This window comes from Rousettus aegyptiacus, unplaced genomic scaffold (assembly GCF_014176215.1).
Source record: "Rousettus aegyptiacus isolate mRouAeg1 unplaced genomic scaffold, mRouAeg1.p scaffold_m13_p_1, whole genome shotgun sequence".
Classification (NCBI taxonomy): Eukaryota; Metazoa; Chordata; class Mammalia; order Chiroptera; family Pteropodidae; genus Rousettus; species Rousettus aegyptiacus.
In genome coordinates this window covers 137,683,634-137,702,476 of record NW_023416284.1, presented here as the reverse complement: position 1 = coordinate 137,702,476, position 18,843 = coordinate 137,683,634, and the positions used below count along the sequence as shown (strand labels likewise).

Sequence of the window (18,843 nt, the reverse complement as noted above, 5' to 3'; positions counted from 1 at the left end):
AGAGAGGAAAGAGGCTGATGCCAAAGTAGGTGGAATGTTCTTGTGCATCATTTTATCAGAAAGACAGCCTTCCTTTAATGGTACCTCTATACATTTGAGAATGAGGAAGAAGACTACCCAAGGAGAAGACTGAGAAGCAGTTATCTGAGAGCAATAGAGATGTAAAAGCAGATGGTACCATAGAAACCTAGAAAGGGCTGTTTTGAGTGTTAGCTGTGCACAAAATTCAAATATAACTCCACTCTTATTGATTAATAATAATTTCTTCCATTCCTCTATATCTTGATTTCTAGACTCTAGCGGTAAAGTCCTTTCCTCAAGAATATTGTCTCTTGATCAGTTTAAGCAGGATACAGGAATAACATTTAAGGTTGGGTGTTTTTATCTTGATTTGTTACCATATGATACACTCTATTACATTTTGGTACTATGCTGCAGAGCTGCCTGAATGCTCTTTTTTTAATCTTAGTTCATTGACATGTCTTCATGGGATATTTTGCCAGAAAGTATTGTGTTATGACTTACCTTCAATATATGACTGTACCTTATTGCCTGTCCTTTTTATCTTTTTCTGTATCTTTTCACTTTAAGTTGAGAATCCTCTTTCGAGTTTTACACTTGTTTTCCAGGTTCTTTCTTCACGCTATGAACCTGGTCTTTGCGTGGCTCTGGCTCAAGTTCATTCTTTTTGTTTATTTCATGAGAAGTCCTTTTCCTTCCTTGCATTTTCTCTACTGAAGCACAGGCATCATCTCTGCAGTTCCTGCCATCCTGCTTCTCTCCGCCTCATCGACTCCCCATATCACTTCAAATCTCAGTAGTAAACATATGTTCTCCCTTGTCTATACCTCTTAATTTCTCTTTTCTACTATTATTGCTTTCTCTGTAATTATATTATTTAACTTTGTTAAACATTTTATAATATGAAAGGTAGTTGAAAATAAAGTTGTATTATAATAAAATCATGTCCTATAAAACAACTTTTTTCCTAAGGAATATGAAAGTCTCATGATATAAGTTTAAATGGCCATTGTTTTATATTCCTTGATTATGCTAGTATAAAAGTTCAGTGTGTTGGAGAGAATTTCTCACCTTGTAATCATTATTGATATGTGACTGAATTAACAACAAATAAAATGAAGATCACCCTATTTCTAATTCTGATTTTTTGTTAAGTGAAAAATAATATTTTTATACGTTGTAAGACTTTAAAAATTAATATACCATTTTAAATGAACTAGAAAAGAAAACGTCTCCCAAAAGGCATATTTTATTACCCTTTTGGACAGATTTAGTGTACCAGATTAGTATTTATTTATTTGCACGAAGTAGGCAAAATCATTTTGTTTTTGAATCCCATTCTCCTCACAAAATAGAGTTATTGTATTTTTTGCATGTGTTGTATTGACCATTGGAATATTCATTGGTTATCACAAATCACCTCCTTGCCTTGGCAAAAGTTCAGGTATACATGGATAGTTTGGACTTTGTATAGGTTGTTTCTGCCCACATGAGTCCTGAAACTATGGTCCTATTCACTTTTTCAGCTTCATTTCCCAGGGAAAAGTAGAGTTAGCAATTCTTTCTTTTCCGTATGTTCTTCCCCATCCCCAAAACACTTTTATGTGTCATCTTAGTTTATTGGAAAGGAGTTTAGAGTCAATGAAGGATGTTAACAATGGGTTTGCACATTTCTCTTTTTTATTTCTATGCCTTTTTTATTTTCAAAAACAGATTTTAACTTCATTCTGTTTTTCTGAATAGTATTGCTGCTAAAAGAATAAACATTTGCTTTTTCAGTGCACTATACACTGCTTTTTCTTTCAGAATTTTTTGTCATTTTTAGCTTTATCTCACAAAAAATTTAAAGATTATTATTTTTTATAATTGGAAAAATAAAGCATCCATTTATGTTTTTCTTATACACTGAAGAACTTTGAATATATGATATGTATGTGTTTACACTTTATAACTCTATATATGTTGCTTCAATGCAGAATTTTATTTAACATAGCCTAAAAATAATATTGCTCATATGACAATCTTGCTACTTTTGATATTATCCCATAATCTACAGTTGTAAAAGCTAGCTGGGAAACAGTCATAAAGTTTGTGGTTTGGTATGTCAAACTGAATTTGACTTTCACAATTTGTCTCAATCTTTTTGCCAAGAAGGATGGTTAACATTCACACGAATGATGATATCTTATTTTGGAGATGTTTCTTTGGTTTTATAAAACTTTTACTTTCTGATAAATGCAGTTTTATAAGGAAGTGACGGAAACTTAGCTGAAGCAATATATAGACTGTTGTGTGAGAAATGATGTCCAAAGATTATATAGTCAAATTCATCCATCCACCTTGGCAGATGGTATTCTGTCCTTCTCTTGAAGATTTCCAGGAATAAAACATCCACGGTCTTCCAAATTATCTGATCTGTCAGTTGAATTATATACTTGTCATTATTCTTTATTTCCTGAATCTCATTTTTATAGTTTAAATTTATTTTCATTCTTTTAAGAGAGCGACTAAGTAACTTCTTTGGAAAATTATCCCTTTTAATTTACCTGGGGGCCTATTTTGAAATAAAGTATATATGGTAAAAGAAAGAGCTATATCATTTCAAATTTTGGTGTTAAAGATTTGAGATGTATGCAGTTGTCAAAAAATTTTTTTAACCTGATAGATTTATACTTGTGGTAGGTGAAATGTTTGAATAAGCAAGTGATATACTAGATAATTACTTTTTCCCGCATTATGACATAACCTGTACTTCAGCCCTTGGTGTTAATGTTCTGAGATGAATTTGATTTGTTGATTCACGTTGCATCAGGACTAGGAACATGTGCTGCAGAAACACCTTATTTATTTTAATGCATGCTTTGTTATTCTTCTCTGGAAAAAGTGTTGTTCAGATTGTTCTATTATTTATTGTCCTTGGAATGCAAATTCTTCCATTTGGTGAGTCTCCCTGCTGACTGTCCCTCATCGTGGTTCATTTTCTCTTGCGGTCTGTGAATTTTTACTGTGATGCATCTTGAGAAAGGGTTTAATCTGTCCTGCGTTGTGGGAGCATACCTGCAAAGAGGTTTGCCATCTGCCCCTAACAGGTCCCAAAGTTTTGCCAGTGTAGGACTACTTTTTCTTTTTAAATTGTTTGGCTTGAGGTTGGAGTATGAATTCTAAACCATGAAGGTAGTGTGAATTCAGGCCCGCAGTCTGTGCATGGTACATGCCTAATAGGGTTCTGTTTTTACTCTGGTGACTTTCCCCCATTGCCTGAGTTGATGACATGTCCCTTTGGGTTTCCTGGCCAGTGGGCTAAGTTTTCATGTCCCTGGTTTCATGGATGGGGTTATCTTTCCTGAGCTTTAGCTTTAGAAGATACTTCCAGATGTGACCTGTGGTTTGAAATAACCTTTCTGCATGGGTGTTAGGAAGTCTCCTTAAAACCATTAAGGCCTATAAGTGGTTCCACGAGTTATAATAGCTTCAGCTCCTGCTCTCTCCTCTTTGATTTTCCTCTTTGTGTCTCACAACCATGGATTTCCCTCCGCTTGTTTCAAGCTCAGCCATTTATTTACTGTTTTACTTGTTTTGTTATGTCAGGCATTTCAGTGTATTTGGATCTGGCTGGGAGACAAAGGGATGCCGTGATGTAATTTTAAATTTTGGACTTTTATAATTTTTTTTTGTTTGCCCATCACCTTCTGTCAATATGTCAAACATTTTGTGCCTACTGTATGCCGAGTACTTTGAGAAGTGACGATCTTTGGCTAGATTCTTCCTCCAAGAAAATTAGTCTTAATGTATACCCTTGTAGAGCTAGAGTATATATCTGATAAAAAGGTGGTACTAGCTTGTACCAGAGGATAGGCCTTCTTATGTGTTTTATAAATAAATAGTTTTATAATCTTAGTGCTAAAGTTTTGAGAGGCTAGAACATTACTAAAGAAAAGTTGGTAAATTCCCCGGCTTAGGAGAAGTTAAACTCAAGTCTTTACAGGTATAAAAATAAGTATGTTTAATTTCTTTGTGTAGACAGTAAGTTACTACCTGATGTAGGCAGGGGTCAGGCCTGGGTTGTAAACTGATAGAACTTGCTGGAAACAACGTGAGCTACCAAGAGAGCTCAGGCCTCTTCTAACTGGGGTTCTCTTGATTGTTAAAAGTTGCAAACTAGTCCAAATTTTAAAAAAGATTATTTAGTTCTAGTAAAATATGTCTGCTGGCATATTTTGACTCATAAGCTATGCGTTTATCACCTCTATATAGAAAGGGTTATTATTATATTTTTAAACATTCTGTGATAAATTTAAAAAATTTATTAGTTATTCGTAATTGTCCGCAAATTCAGAAAAAATGTGGCCTGTCCAATTTGAGAGTTCTCTGTCTAATAAGTAGCTCTTTATCTATGATAAATCTTTTGGGGATATTTGACTTTCTAAATTGAAAATAAAAATATTTTCTAAAACTTTCGTCTTACAGGTAAAAGAATGTCACATTTCAAAATTTATAACTGAAATCAGCATGCAATTTTCAGGCCACGTGGATGAGTGCCAACTTTTGCATTTCCTATGTGTATCCCGTGACCATTCTGTCTGGGGTGAGTGATTTTTAAGAGTGGCTGGCAACAAACCAGATGCCAGGCAGCCGTGGATTGCCCTAACAAATAATGCTAAGAGTTATAAATTAAACACTGTCTGGTGATCTGTGATGTGTAAGGCAGTTAATTTAGTTGGTCTGGATTAACTGTCAGCTCCAGAAAACTATATTCCCATAATGTGAAATCTGTACTTAGCATGTTTGGACATGAGTAATAATTAACAATAGGGAATCATTTGTTAAAAAGTGAATTATAAAATACCTAAGATTCTTTTGAATTTATAGCAGTATTTTAGTGGTTCGCTACATATTTTAAATAATTTTTAATTTTGTAAGTTCAAGGACTTAGTATTTCTCGAAGGATAGTTATAATTTTGTATTAAATAGGGCTTTTGTGTCACATCTTCTGTGCTTTATAATATTAGTTTTGCTTTTCATATTGTATACATTTTTAATATTTAGAGTTCTTAAAAATGCATTAGATAGGTTATATCAGAGCTTCACATTTACAGAGAATTTTGTTTTTTCAGTTTCCTTCTGGGAAATGACATTGGATAAAAAGCATGTTTATTACCTTATTCATGCATTTTTTTTTCTGCTTATTTAAATTATTTTCTTTCACCAAGCCATTCATTTTTTAGAACATCCTTCAAAGAGTTCATGCGTCTTACTGAGGACATCTGACCTTTTGAAGCTTCATAATTCACATCTAGATGTCGCCAGTCTTCCCCATGTTAACAATTCTGACTATGTTTTATTATATATGCCTTCGGCGCCGAGCCAGGACAGCTGCAAGAGGAGAAATGATGAACAGCCATAGAACTGTAGAATCAAACAGCCAAACTTCCCATCTGAATGCAGAGGTGGTCCAGTATGCCAAAGAAGTAGTGGATTTCAGTTCCCATTATGGAAGTGAGAACAGTATGTCCTATACCATGTGGAATTTAACAGGTGTACCAAATGTATTCCCAAGTTCTGGTGACTTCACTCAGACAGCTGTGTTTCGAACTTATGGAACATGGTGGGATCAGTGTCCTAGTGCTTCTTTGCCATTCAAGAGAACACCACCTAATTTTCAGAGCCAAGACTATGTGGAACTTACTTTTGAACAACAGGTGTATCCTACAGCTGTTCATGTTTTGGAAACTTATCATCCTGGAGCGGTCATTAGAATTCTAGCTTGTTCTGCAAATCCCTATTCCCCAAGTCCACCAGCTGAAGTAAGGTAAGACCCATTTTTTAACGGTCAGGTTATACAGCTGCAAGGTCTGGTTGTTTTAATATAATATCAGAGGGCTTTTTTTTTTTTTTTTTTTTTTTTTTTTATTGGAAGCATTCTCTTAAGTAATTTAAACAAATTGATTTTTTAAAATTTTTTCTTAGTTTTCTGATAGGAAAAGAAAGATTATACATATGAAGATTTAATGCATTCTTCATACCTTAACACCTCACACCATAATATTTATAGACTGTGAAATTTGTCACAAATTTAGTATAAACAAAAAGCATCATTTGAACTAAGTGGGACTTGGGCCAATCTGAGAAGTTAGTAGGAAATATGACTTCTCATGTATTTTCAAACAGGCATCATGTTACTGCTTTTAAATACTTTGAGGCGGTCCTTAGGGGATTAGCTTTAATGATAGGTGAATGTTTTTATAACAAGCATATTTATTTAAAAATAAATGTCGCTTTAAGTAATTCATGTATTCTCTCTAAAAGCCTATTTATTTACATCATCAATTTGCATAGCAATGCCTCTCCTTTGCTTTTGTAGTGCATCCTCCTGATTTTTTAAAATATAATTATTTGACTAGTAGTATATTTACATGTTTCAATAATTTAAAAAGTACATAATGTATCCAGTCTTGCGGGTACCCTGTTCTCCCCATGCTTAGGACCCACCCGTCCCTCAAAGTAACCGTTTTATCCACTTTCTTTGTATTTTTCCAGTTTCTTTATGTAGAAATTAGCAAATACAAATATATTTTTATTCTCTTTCTACCCCCCAAATAAACACACTATTCTTATTGTTCTGTTATTTATTTCATTTAGTGGTGTATATTGGATATTTCTCATTCTTTTCTACACTTGCAAGTAATGCACAGTGTCTGCATACCCCAATTTATTAACCACTCCTCTATCAGTGGGTACTCAGTTGTTCCCATAGTTTTGCTATTGTAAACATTAGCAGTGAATAACCTTATCATGAGTCACTTCACATGTGTCCAGAAGAATTGCTGAGCCAAGAGTTTGTGCATTTGTAATTTTAACATATGGTGCCAAATTTCTTGTAAAAAGGCTCTCCTATTTATATTCCCACTAGCAATGTATGTGCATACCGCATACAGGTTTTGCCAAAGCCTCGCCTATAAAATGCGTTAATACATTTTAATATCATTGTCAATTTGGTAGGTAAAAAATGTAATTTTATTTTTAAGTTAAAATTATTTTATTATCTCTGAGGTTGAATATCTTTTCATGTTTAAGAGCCATTGATATTTGCTTCTCTTTGAGCATCTGGTCATATTATTTGCCCATTTTTCTATTTCTTGTTGCTACTGCCAGTTTTTAGATCTTCATATCTGTTCATTAATTCATTCATTAAATATTTGTGTGTCTACCATGTGCTAAGCATTGTTCTAGGTATTGAAGATGCATCAGTAAACAATGAACAGAATAGACAAAAATCCCTGCACTTATGAGCTTATTCTAGTCTCAGGGCAGTTTGTGGGCACCTGTTAAACTATAGGACTCCAGGTGCCAGTGGAGGAGGAGTGGGGGCAGGGATCAGCTGCCACCTGACACATTACTTCCTCCGAGTCCCTGTCCTCTCAACTGTAAGGGAACACCTTCTAGCATACTAGGAAATAAATACAGAGTACAACTTAACTCAAGCTGTAGATGGCTGTTATAATCTTTGTTTTGTTTTGGTTTGTTTTCAGAATTACCTTGATAATATATTGTGAACAGTATTATTAATGAATGGGGGAAGGGGACTTAGATGGGGTAAAAGGGGTCAAATATGTGGTGACATTAAAGAATTAAAAATTAATTAATTAGAAAAATTTTAAACACAGAAAACCAGGGTCTTTTAATATACAGTTTTGGTTTTTTTCCTGAGAGAGAAAAAAGTATTTTGGTCAGGATCCTTTCTTATGTGAGAATTGATTTATTGGACTCATTCATTCTTGCCTCTTACCTATATAAAGTTATCCACTTTTTTTCTTAAAAAGCTGAACAAATTTGGGGATGAAATCTATGAAACATGTAACATCTTTCCTCTAATCGAAAAATTAATGTCAACATAACTGGTTTTGAGGACAAGTTAGGCTCTTGTATTGTTAACTTTAAGAGCTAGCTGTAGTGTGTGATTATGATTAAAGTACGGACTTCATTTACAATATATCTCTAATGTGCTTAACTGATTTTCATAGAAAATACCATTTAGTTTTTTTCATGGGAAATACCATTAAATTTTAGGAGAGAAAGAATCTAACCAATATATATTATTACAGAATAAAAAAGGGCCTTTTAATTTTACTGATTATGAAATCAGTAGATGTTTCATTGTTAAAAACTTGTTAGAAAATATCAAAAGAGAAAGCATACAGGAAAAAAAAAAAAACCCCTACAATTCTTCTGTGCAGATTCAGTAACTGTCAACATTTTGGTAAATTTTTTTAGATAGTCAGAAAACATTAATTGAACACCATCTCTGCGTGTTCATGCTGGGAACAGAACAGATAGCCAAATGAACGTGGCTTGTGTTCTTTGAGTTTACAGGCTGGCCTAAAAGAGGACCATGAGATTGTAGGAACCTTGTGTTGGCAGAGGAAAAAAAAAATAATCTATGAGACTCAGAGAAGTCTCCTCCGAGGACTTGACTTTGAGACCTGAGGGTTGAGGGAGGCTTTAGTTTGGATAGGAAAGGTGGGGAGTGAACAGCACATGCAAAGGTGAAATCATGAGGAGAGATCTTGGTGTTCGAAACAGTGAAAGGCCAAGAATGTAGAAGATAACCCACAACCCCGGGAGTGTCATTCGTAAGATCTAGACTAGTGGTTTCCAGACTTTGGGATTTCCTAGAGCTCTTAGATCCAGTTTTCCAGACACAGACCTTGAGAGAGCTATTTCTGTCCAAACAATTGTGATAGAAGCGTTCCTGGAGAAACCAGTAAGGAAGTGGGGAAAGTGCCGTGGGGAAGGGAAGAAGTCAGGCAAGGATGTAGTTTCATGTGTGACGTCTCAGTCTTCCCGGAGGCCAAGTTCCTAGGGGGATGGGTTCTTACCTTCTGCATCCATTATCTTGGGCTATGGGCTGGGGGAATGGGCAAGGGAATGAAAATGGCAAATTGGAGGAGGAAGAAATGACAAATGAGGTCATATTAAAGAAGCTGATTAGATTAAAGGCACATGACATGCTCTAAATGAAGAGGCACCAGGAGCCCAGGTAGTTTTCTGAAGAAGGCTATAGGTGGAAGCCCTTAGTGAAGCAAGCTAAGTAGGCTGACCAGGAGAACTGACCAGGAAGTCTAAGTGGAACATAGGTAGGGAAGGTAGGCTACAGTAAACTGGTGAACATAATGATAATAAAAATGACAGAACTGATATAGGGTTGTCTGATTATTTACTTTGCTAAATAAGCATACACGAAAAAGACAAACAAATGAAATACCAACATCATTTATTACCATCATTTCATAAAAGCAGCCTCAGTTTATACTGGAAAAATTAGCCTGATAAGAGTCTCAAATCAAGAATTGTTGGTAAATTTACATGTATAAATGTGTGTATTTTTATATATACCAATATATTTCTTTTATAAAAAAAAATTTTGTCATAGCTCCATCACACACTGTTGTTTGAAAATCACTGGACTATACTGCCTTTTATCTTAACTGAGAGCACAGGTTTATGCCTACCTTAGGAATTAGTAAATAAGAGAGTATGTTGGAGTAGCTCAGCAATTTGTTTGCAGGAAATGGACTTGTAGTCTCAGAACATAGAGAATGTAAAAGCAATCTTTTCCATTTCATCCTGTTGTATTTCTTTCTTTTTTTAAAAAAAGAAAATTAATTATTTTATGGTGACATTGGTTAACGAAATCCAATACGTTTCAGCTGTACACTTTAACAGTAAGGCATATATATATTTACACTGTGTGTTCACCTCCCATAGTCAGATTTCTTTCTGCCACCACATGTTGCATTTTTTTGTTCAATGAAGTAAAGTAGAAAAGTTGCGGGTCGTTCTACAAGATCTCAGAGTCTTAAGACTTCTTGCTCAGTGCCCTATTAAGAGAAAAGAAAAATGGTAGTAACAGTGTCCTGGTCCTGAAGATAAGATCTTAATGGATGCTTGTGTAAGAGTTAGAAAATAGGCTAGTGCAGGGTTACACGCTGGAAAAGAGGCGGAAAAGAGGAGGAAGAAAATGACAAATTGAGATCATTAAAGAAACTGGCTAAAGTTATTTGGGGAATAAATTTAGTGGTTTGAATCTTTTCTGGGTTTAAATGTTAAAAGCATTTAAACTGTATAATATTGAAGTTAAGAAAGCAAGAGAACTTTCTTTATGCGTTTTCCCTCCAACATTGTTTTAAATGTTTAAAACTCCTGTTCCCCTCTGCCTATATGGCCAGCTCTATTTAACTGCATAGATTTCTGTTAGAGTGCTCCCTTCAATTCCATTGTTAAGCTCTCAGAGCACTTCTTAGGTCTAGGCTGGCATTCTAAGTTTGCTTTTCTGCATTGTCACAGGAAGCAGGTGCTCAGCCTGTGTTCCTTTCCTCTTATACCTGCCACAACCTGCTCTATTCCTTAGAATTCTTCCCCTGCCTCCCAAGATTGGTTATAGAGTAAGACCAATCTCTGTAGTCTTACTTTCATGTTGTCTCTCAATACAAATACTCACAGACTCTTTATGTTTGGTGGATTTTATTCCTAATTTTTGTGAGAGAATCAACTAAACAAGCAAATATAGGGTGATTATAAAGATTCTAGAAAATGCAAAAGTTCCTACTGTTATAATTAGTGATATGTTGGTTAGAATCCCCATTGAGCCCCTGCCTTATGCTTTTATTCCTGAAGGTTGAAATGACCATACTTCCCTTCTCCATTCTCCCAAGATTGGTGCTACCTGTTCTTCTTGCTCCCATCTTGGCCTAAAGACCATTAGGATACCTGTATGTTGACGACTTCTATAGTTTTGGTTTAGATTTCTCTCCAGAGTTTCACACTCTTTTATCTATTTCAATTTCCTAAACACCTGGCCATAATCAATTTTTACTTAGATCTCAATAGGTCTTTGGGCCAACGATATGAACTGACAATATTTCGCAGGGGGAAAACCTCACATGATTAGTAAGTGTATAAAACATTTTAAGTGTTATTAGTAATCAATAAATTATAAATTATGCTATACAGAGATATGGCTCACTATGAAATTAGAGATTATTTTTAAAAATAAGTAATGCTTCCAGTGGCCATTCTCATATACTATTGACATAAGCTTTGAAAGCAGTTTGTATATATTGAGAGTCTTAAAAATATTCTTAGTCTTCGACATAAAACCTTTATTAAAAAAGTTCTAGCAAAAGTAAATAATTAGGAATAGAGGAAAGATATTTATTGAAGTATTTTTGGTTTATGTTTCTAATTTCCTCTGATATTTTAGGGAACAATATTAGAGAAATGGTTACTTATGACATATATTTGAGAATGTTATGAAGGATGTTATGAAGGATGCTGTGTTATAAAGGATCTTTAAATAATTTTGGAAAATATTTTTATAAGAAGACATGTGAAGAGATGCAATATGAGTCGGACCTTGAAAAAAAGATAGGCAGATAGTTATAGGTTGGCTATTTCATTGGAGGGAGACAATATAAGCAAAGACAAAGGTGGAAATTAAGTTTATTATCTGAAAAGTGGTGATTAATTTGACTGGAAAGGAGGTGTTCATTTCGGAGGAACAGCAGAAACTGTAATTCACCTGTTACATGTTAGATACTTGCTCCAGGTCCTGAGGATACAAGGATGACTGAAAGATAACAACAATGAAAATTTAGAAGAGACAATTTCATGAAAATTTTAACAAAAGTTAATGACTAGTTAAAAGAATAGCAAAGGTAATGAAAGTTTTTATTTTTGTATGACATCAGTAACAAATGGAAAAGCTAGAAAAGAGACCCTTTGTGAGGCAGGATGATCAGTGTAGTTTCTACCTTGGTTTAGGACATGCCCAGGAGAGCTTTATCCTGTGTGCTTTATTCTTACTTTGGGTTTACTTTTTCTATGAAAGTGAATGTTGTTCTTCATGTACCTCTCACTACATATGCCAGTTTTTTGTGAAATCTGCCAAAAGGGACTTTCTAGGGAGTTGTAAAAATAATTTATGTAATAAAAATATTTTAAGAAATAAAGTCTATGGCATTTAGTTTTTTAATTTTTTTTTTGTCTTGGAAATAATATTGTGTTTGTTTCTGTTCACCTTATTTAATGCCTTTGCTTCACACTGTAATGTATTGAGCATGGGGCCATAACCTTAAGTTAACAGTAAATCTCATTCTAAACTGTATTATAGGGAAGTTTCTTTCTTTGGCAGATGGGAGATTCTGTGGTCAGAGAGGCCTACGAAGGTGAATGCTTCCCAGGCTCGCCAGTTTAAACCTTGTATTAAGCAGATAAATTTTCCCACAAATCTTATACGGCTGGAAGTAAATAGTTCTCTTCTGGATTATTACACTGAATTAGATGCAGTTGTATTATATGGTGTGAAGGACAAGCCAGTGCTTTCTCTCAAGACTTCACTTATTGACATGAATGATCTAGAAGAAGATGACTATGAAGAAAAGGATGGCTGTGGAATGGACAATCTTAACAAAAAGCTTAGCAGCACTGCCCTCAGGGAAGGGCCAAATAATGGATATTTTGATAAACTACCTTATGAGGTAAGCCAAAATTATTCAATAGCAATATTGGATATAACAGTATAATTTTTTAAAAGTTAAGTATTAATATTTGTTTTGCTAGATAATCAGAGAAGTAGAAGCATTGGTAAGGTGTAACTAATCCAATGTACTGTATATTTTGAATTTGGAAAAACTAGACAAAATTATGTTAATGAATTTCACCACTTTTATTTTGGATGACTAGTGATTTTTGATAAACTATTAAATATATGTTATCATATCACTGATTAACAATAACCAAAATACATAAACCAATAATAAATTATACTTCACTTTAAGTCATAATTATACAATGTAAATTTAGGCAATATGTGTTTAACTTTATTTATGTTAAGTTAAAGATGTTTTACTGTTAAAAATAAGATGATTAATAAGATTGTGAGAGGGATGCTTATTCTATTTATTAATCCACAGTTTCTTTAAGTGTCCTTTATTTTTTTATTCCAACTCTATTTTATATTCTAACTAGCTATAATTTTTAGTCTAAGCAAGTATATAGAGTGCCTTTACTTAAGGTCTTGTTTTCAGTGTGTCTCTATAGGGGTGTTTCTACAGTATGTTTAGCATCCCTGGCTCCTAGGCATCAAGTGCCAGGAGCACACCTACTGGGGGTGGGGGTGGGGCCAGGCATTTATATTTGTTGCTGAGAATATAATAAAAAAATTTTAAAGAAAATTTGATAACCTCAAATTTTAACCAATTCAGACTGTCCCTCTTCCAAATTGATGGGTCTTTCAGGTTTCATTATAATAACACAAGTAGTTTAATTTGTTTGGAACAATAAGATAGCCTCTTGCATGCCTATCAGTAACTATAATGCCTGCACAACATTTTGCAATTAAAATGCTATGTATGGTACACTCTGTGAAGTAGCTAAAGTTGCCATATAAAGATGAATTTAAGGATCCAAGGTGATTCAGTCAGTAAGCTCTGGGACCGTGATCCTACCCAGGCCTTCTAGGTCAAGACTTGTGTTATAGAATGGAGGCTTCACAGATTGGACAAGACCATCTGGCCCTTAGTGGAAGGAGGCAGGAAAGAAGGAGGAAGAGTTGAGTTGGGGAAAGAGAAGAACATATAATAGTGACAGTGTTGTTCCCCAGGGCTCCCAGGAGGATCTGTCTAGCAGCAGTGGGAGCAGTTCATCTGGAGGAAACTAAGTCACTTCTTAGAGTCTTACCTATTTCCTAAAACTACAAAATAGAAATTTAAATTCAGCAAATATATTTTAAACAGTTTTATTGATTTTATCCAGACCTGATAAAATCTTGACATGTAACATTCAAATAAATAACTGAGGGGAACTTCAGGCAGAGGGAAGAGAATGTACAAAAGTGAAAAGTGAAACTGTGTGGGAACTCCATCATTCAATATGGCTGGAACAGGATTTGATGGCAGAAGTTGCAAGAGATGAAATTAGATAGAGGCTTAGGGCTGCCTCAGTGCAGGACTCCACAGGATGCCATTTGCATGGATGCCATTGATTGGAACATCCCAGCATTGGCAGAGCATGGCCTCCTCAACTGCATCACAGGGGGCTCTGTGAGTTTTACTGAGACTTGCATTTTATTCCTTCATCCAGTGGCCCTGTGTTTCTCCAGTACACAGCAACATTAGTTGGGGGAGTCATATATACTTTATACTTTAAAGATCATTTACTTTTGGTAAAGAATTAGAGCAGATCTAAGCTTATACCTATAATAACTTCACATTCACTTTCTCGTGTTCTCTTGTATTCTTCATGTGCTTTTTTTTTTTTTTTAAGTGGGAGAGAAAGTGTGGCGTGATAGCTAACATTCAGGAATTATACATAACATGCAGGCATTTTTGCACATGCTTAGACCCACAATTAGAATAATTGCCCATGTGTTTAGCATCATGGAAACTTTGTCTTTCACATGTGTCATGGTTTAAAAAAGATTGTGAACCTTTTTTTATAGTCAGTAGGGAAACATTGAAGGTTTTATTTTATCTTTTAGAGGGGAGTGACAAAATTGAGATTTCTGTCTTAGATTACTGTGTTGGGAAATGAAGAACAGATCAAAAGGAGGTGAGGGTGGGAGGCAGAGACAATAGCTTCCTAACTGTAACTTGGGCAAGAAATGATGGTGTCCTGGATATTGGAAAGTTCGTAAAGGAGATGAGTGGGAGAAATATTTCAGAGATGCAGAAGGTAGAAATCAAAGGTAACTAGTGAATGTGGAGATGAAGCAGAACATCATAGAACTTTTAGGATTCTGGGTGAAATGACTCAGTGGATGGACATGCCATCAATCACAAAATAGTGAGTGAAGGTGGAAAGGGCCTATTGACTTTGAGGTGCCTGTGATTCATCAAAGCAGACTTGTTTGGTTAAGGACAATAGGCAGTCGCTATTTGAGTTTGAAACTCAGGAGAAAGGTCTGAGTTTACATTTGCATGAGGGGAGGGTACCTTGGTAGATGAAATTGACCAGAGAAACTCTGTGCAGTGTGAATAAAGCGCCAGGAATAGAATTCTGGGAATATGAATATCTAAGAATCACATAGAGGAAGACACATCAGAAAAGGCACTTGGGACAAAAATGAGATTGTCTTAAAAGCAAAGTGATAGGAAGCCAAAGTATAGAATATATAAAAAGAATGTATTCTGTGATACTGCTGCAGAGAGTAAGTTACAAGTGCTTACATGTTTTGGTCATTGAGAGGTCTTTGATAGTCCTTTATCATTACCAGTTCAGTGGAGGCGTAACCATAGGTTAAGAGATGAGAAAAACCTTACCTAGTATTTGGTTAAGGCATCAAGGAAGAGGGAAGAAGCAGAGACAAAAAATGTTTACTCTGAATATAAGTAGAATAATAGTTCTGTTGATATACCCTAGTTATAGGCTATAACATGGGTAAGACTGTCCACCAGTAGTGAATAATACTTGGCATCCTAACACGTCACCCCTTGTCATATATATCAAAATGAGGGAGTGTATGAAGTATCTCTGTATAGATATAGATATACAGAGTGTATAGGTATATCTGTTCTAACTTACCTTTTAAAGGTAATTTTTTAAAGGTAATCCAAATTATTTCAATGGGAAAAAAAACCACATTTAAATATATCAAGTGGTATAATGTTTTATAGCTGAATTATAAGTGGAGTGGCTTTGAGGGTGGATAAACTGTTTTGAGGGTCCTTCCTATCACATCACATCCTGTATTCACTGTGGTATCGAATAGTACTTTATGCTAGCATACCTGAATATAAAAGCACATTTTGACAGACATTAGGCACTAGCTGAGTAATGATTAATGAATGTTGTCTTGTAGGCCTGACACCTGTTATCTTTTATTTAGTCAAAATCCAAAGTATTTTTTCACATGTCAATGTCATGGTCTCAGTGACTTTTCATTATTCTTTTTCTTTTCTGATATTTGCTTAAAATGTAATATTAATTATCATAGAATGTTTTCACACAATGTACATCATTTAATATTTGTGACTTTTGTTTGGAATGATGCCAGAAATTTCTGGGAGTTATTTAAATTACAAATCATCTGGAAAAAGTAAATTATTTATCCTGTGATACAGAGATATATTTAACTTTTAATGCCTCTTCGTACTAACTGCTTAAAAATTCTACTGAAATAACTTTTAATATTGTAGTTAAAATGACAAATTTTTAATTCATTTTACAAATATTTAAGGTCCTACATTGCTGAGCCCAGATAGCTCATAGGTTCAAACATTTAAGGAACAGATAAATTCTATATTATTTCAGCTCTTTCATAGCGTAAAGAAAAAAGGAGGTTGTCAACTTTTTAATGAAGCTGATGTAACACTGTGGCACACACCCCTTAATGTTATTTTTGAAAGCCCAGTTCAAACATTAAAAGTAAATCGCAAAAACACCCCAAGCCTTACCATGCTCAGTAAATGTATTAGTCCTCAATGCTCATGCTTTATGTATACTCTTTAAACTTATTTTAAGTATCATGTTGTTGTCACTCTTTATTTTGTAATATTTTGGCCTAAAACAGTGAAATTCTGACCTGAAATTAATACTGGGCCCACATAGTCAAATAAATTGAAGAACATTTAAATTAAAGGGCATATTTGCAAAATGGAAAGTGTAGTAGCTAGATAAACACATTGCATAAAGTAAATTCAACCTCTCTCATCTAAAGATTTTTACCATTAAGCAAATATTTGATCTTTATTTCCTTTGTTTCTTGGTTCAGAATAGACTATTTAGCAGTTCTTTGAGCATTAGTTTAGAAGCCCCCAAATATTCACCATTAACAAAAAATAATAAATTTTGAACTAGTTCATGGACATTATTTTAATTAGAGATAAAAATCTTTTTGATTCTTCCTCTTGAATACTTCTTAGTATGTTTGCCACTCCATCATCACTTCCAACTGCCTGAAGCTGACCTCTGTTTTCTCTTTCCTGGAGTTCTGCAGTAACTCATTGGCTGCTTTCCCTCCCTGCCCAGTAGTACCCCCTGCAATAATCTTTCGAAAACACAAATCTGACCATGTCGCTCTGCAGCTTAAATGCCTTCAGGACTCCTCATTGCTTTTAAGAAAAATCCAAGCTCCTCTGTGAAGCTTTTTGTAATCCGGTCCTACCCTCTCTCTCTCTCGCCTTTCACCTGGCTTGCCTCTCACCCTTTAAAGTTGAGCCTTCCTGTTACAAGTTCACTTTCGTGTTGCAATTATGCCTATGTCTTGTGTTAGCCTGTAATAGCTAGCTAGCTTTCTGTGCTTTCTGTCAAAGCTACTAAAATCTGTTGTTCTTACACCAATTCCCACTGGACTCTGAAAACTGCAAGGGGGAACTCTTTTCTGTCACCGTTTAGTGTGTGGTAGATGTTTAGTAAATATTGGAGCTATGAAAAATTGTATTATTGAATAGATTACCAAAATATATCTTTGCACTATAAAAAAATATAAGTAGTCAATATGAACTGAGTACACTTAGAACAATTTTGAAATGTAATAGTCTTATGTATGTATTGTTTCTTCTGCTTTAAATAATTCAGTTGAATATTGATTTTTCTTAGTATATCAAAACTATTGTTATAAAATATATGATACTAATATTCTTTATTAGACCATATGTGCTTAACGAAGTGATACTTTTTTTTTATTCTTGATGATCTTGGTTTCTCTGTTTTGTATAGCTCATTCAACTGATTCTGAATCATCTTACACTACCAGACCTATGTAGATTAGCACAGACTTGCAAACTGCTGAACCAGCATTGCTGTGATCCTCTTCAGTACATTCACCTCAATCTGCAACCGTACTGGGCAAAACTAAACGACACGTCTTTGGAGTTTCTCCAGGCTCGCTGCACTCTCGTCCAGTGGCTTAATTTATCCTGGACTGGCAATAGGGGCTTCATCTCTGTTGCAGGATTTAGCAGGTTAGTGCCAAGCCTTGTTGAGTCTATTTCACCAGCAGGCTGTACTTACTATGTAGTAGTTTCCTTAATAAAGTTTGAAGTTATATACCATGTACTTTTCAGAAATAAAAAAGAAGTACATTTCGTGCATCATCATGTTCAGAATGCTTCTGCTTATAAAAGTAAATGAGTTTCACCATCCTCTTCAGCTTAACTTCATAATAATATTAAGGGAAGCTATGCTCCTTACCTCCTTTTTTTTAAATCTCAAGTAACTTTTAACAGAGCTTCTTTTTTTTTCTTTCTCTTATTTTCAGCACTGATGATTAACACATTTAAAAATCTATTTCCAAATCAAAATCTACCTCTCTAATGTGATTTGTCAGAAATGGAAAACAATTTATTATAGAACATTTTTAATTAAATCTTAATTACATGTGCAATACATCACCCAAATTTAGAAGCTCATTTAAACTAATTATGTTGAAAATGCAATTGCATGCTAAATAGGCGACCACACTTGCAGACCTGCCCAGGTGTTTCTGCTTCGTTCTATTTAAGCATTTAGTTTCCTTACTATTAAATGTCACCTGTTAAACATTTGAAAGCTTGCACAAGTGCATATTCATTTAGTAATGCCATAGTAATTTTTCTTATGATACAAACAGGTATTTTTCTTTTAACCTTGATGGTAGTTATTCTCATTGTATATTATAGTATAATACCATTATTTCATTAGGTTAAATAATGAAGGAGTAGAAACTTTGGGAGAAATTACGTATTATTTTTGATTAATTAATAATCTTCTAACCTGTTTTTAGACGTTAAAAATGAACTTTGAGCTCTCCCTCCATACGTCCCCAGTGCATATATTCTTAACAGT

The 18,843-nt window shown here is 34.5% G+C and overlaps 1 protein-coding gene across 6 annotated transcripts in view; it reads left to right on the top strand.

The window, feature by feature from the left end:
* FBXL4 (F-box and leucine rich repeat protein 4) overlaps positions 1 to 18,843 on the top strand; it is a 78,569-nt gene that overhangs the window by 9,460 nt on the left and 50,266 nt on the right. For 4 of the 6 annotated variants that reach the window (XM_016151979.2, XM_016151974.2, XM_016151977.2 and 1 more), the window contains exons 2-5: positions 4,489 to 4,606; positions 5,247 to 5,830; positions 12,212 to 12,557; positions 17,737 to 17,981. In XM_016151979.2, coding sequence (XP_016007465.2) covers positions 5,319 to 5,830; positions 12,212 to 12,557; positions 17,737 to 17,981 — 1,103 coding nt within the window. In that variant the 5' untranslated portion in view covers positions 4,489 to 4,606; positions 5,247 to 5,318. Of the gene's footprint in view, positions 1 to 1,946; positions 4,607 to 5,231; positions 5,831 to 12,211; positions 12,558 to 17,736; positions 17,982 to 18,843 lie in introns of those variants that run through there. The other 2 variants (XM_016151976.2, XM_016151975.2) reach the window with 2 other exon arrangements.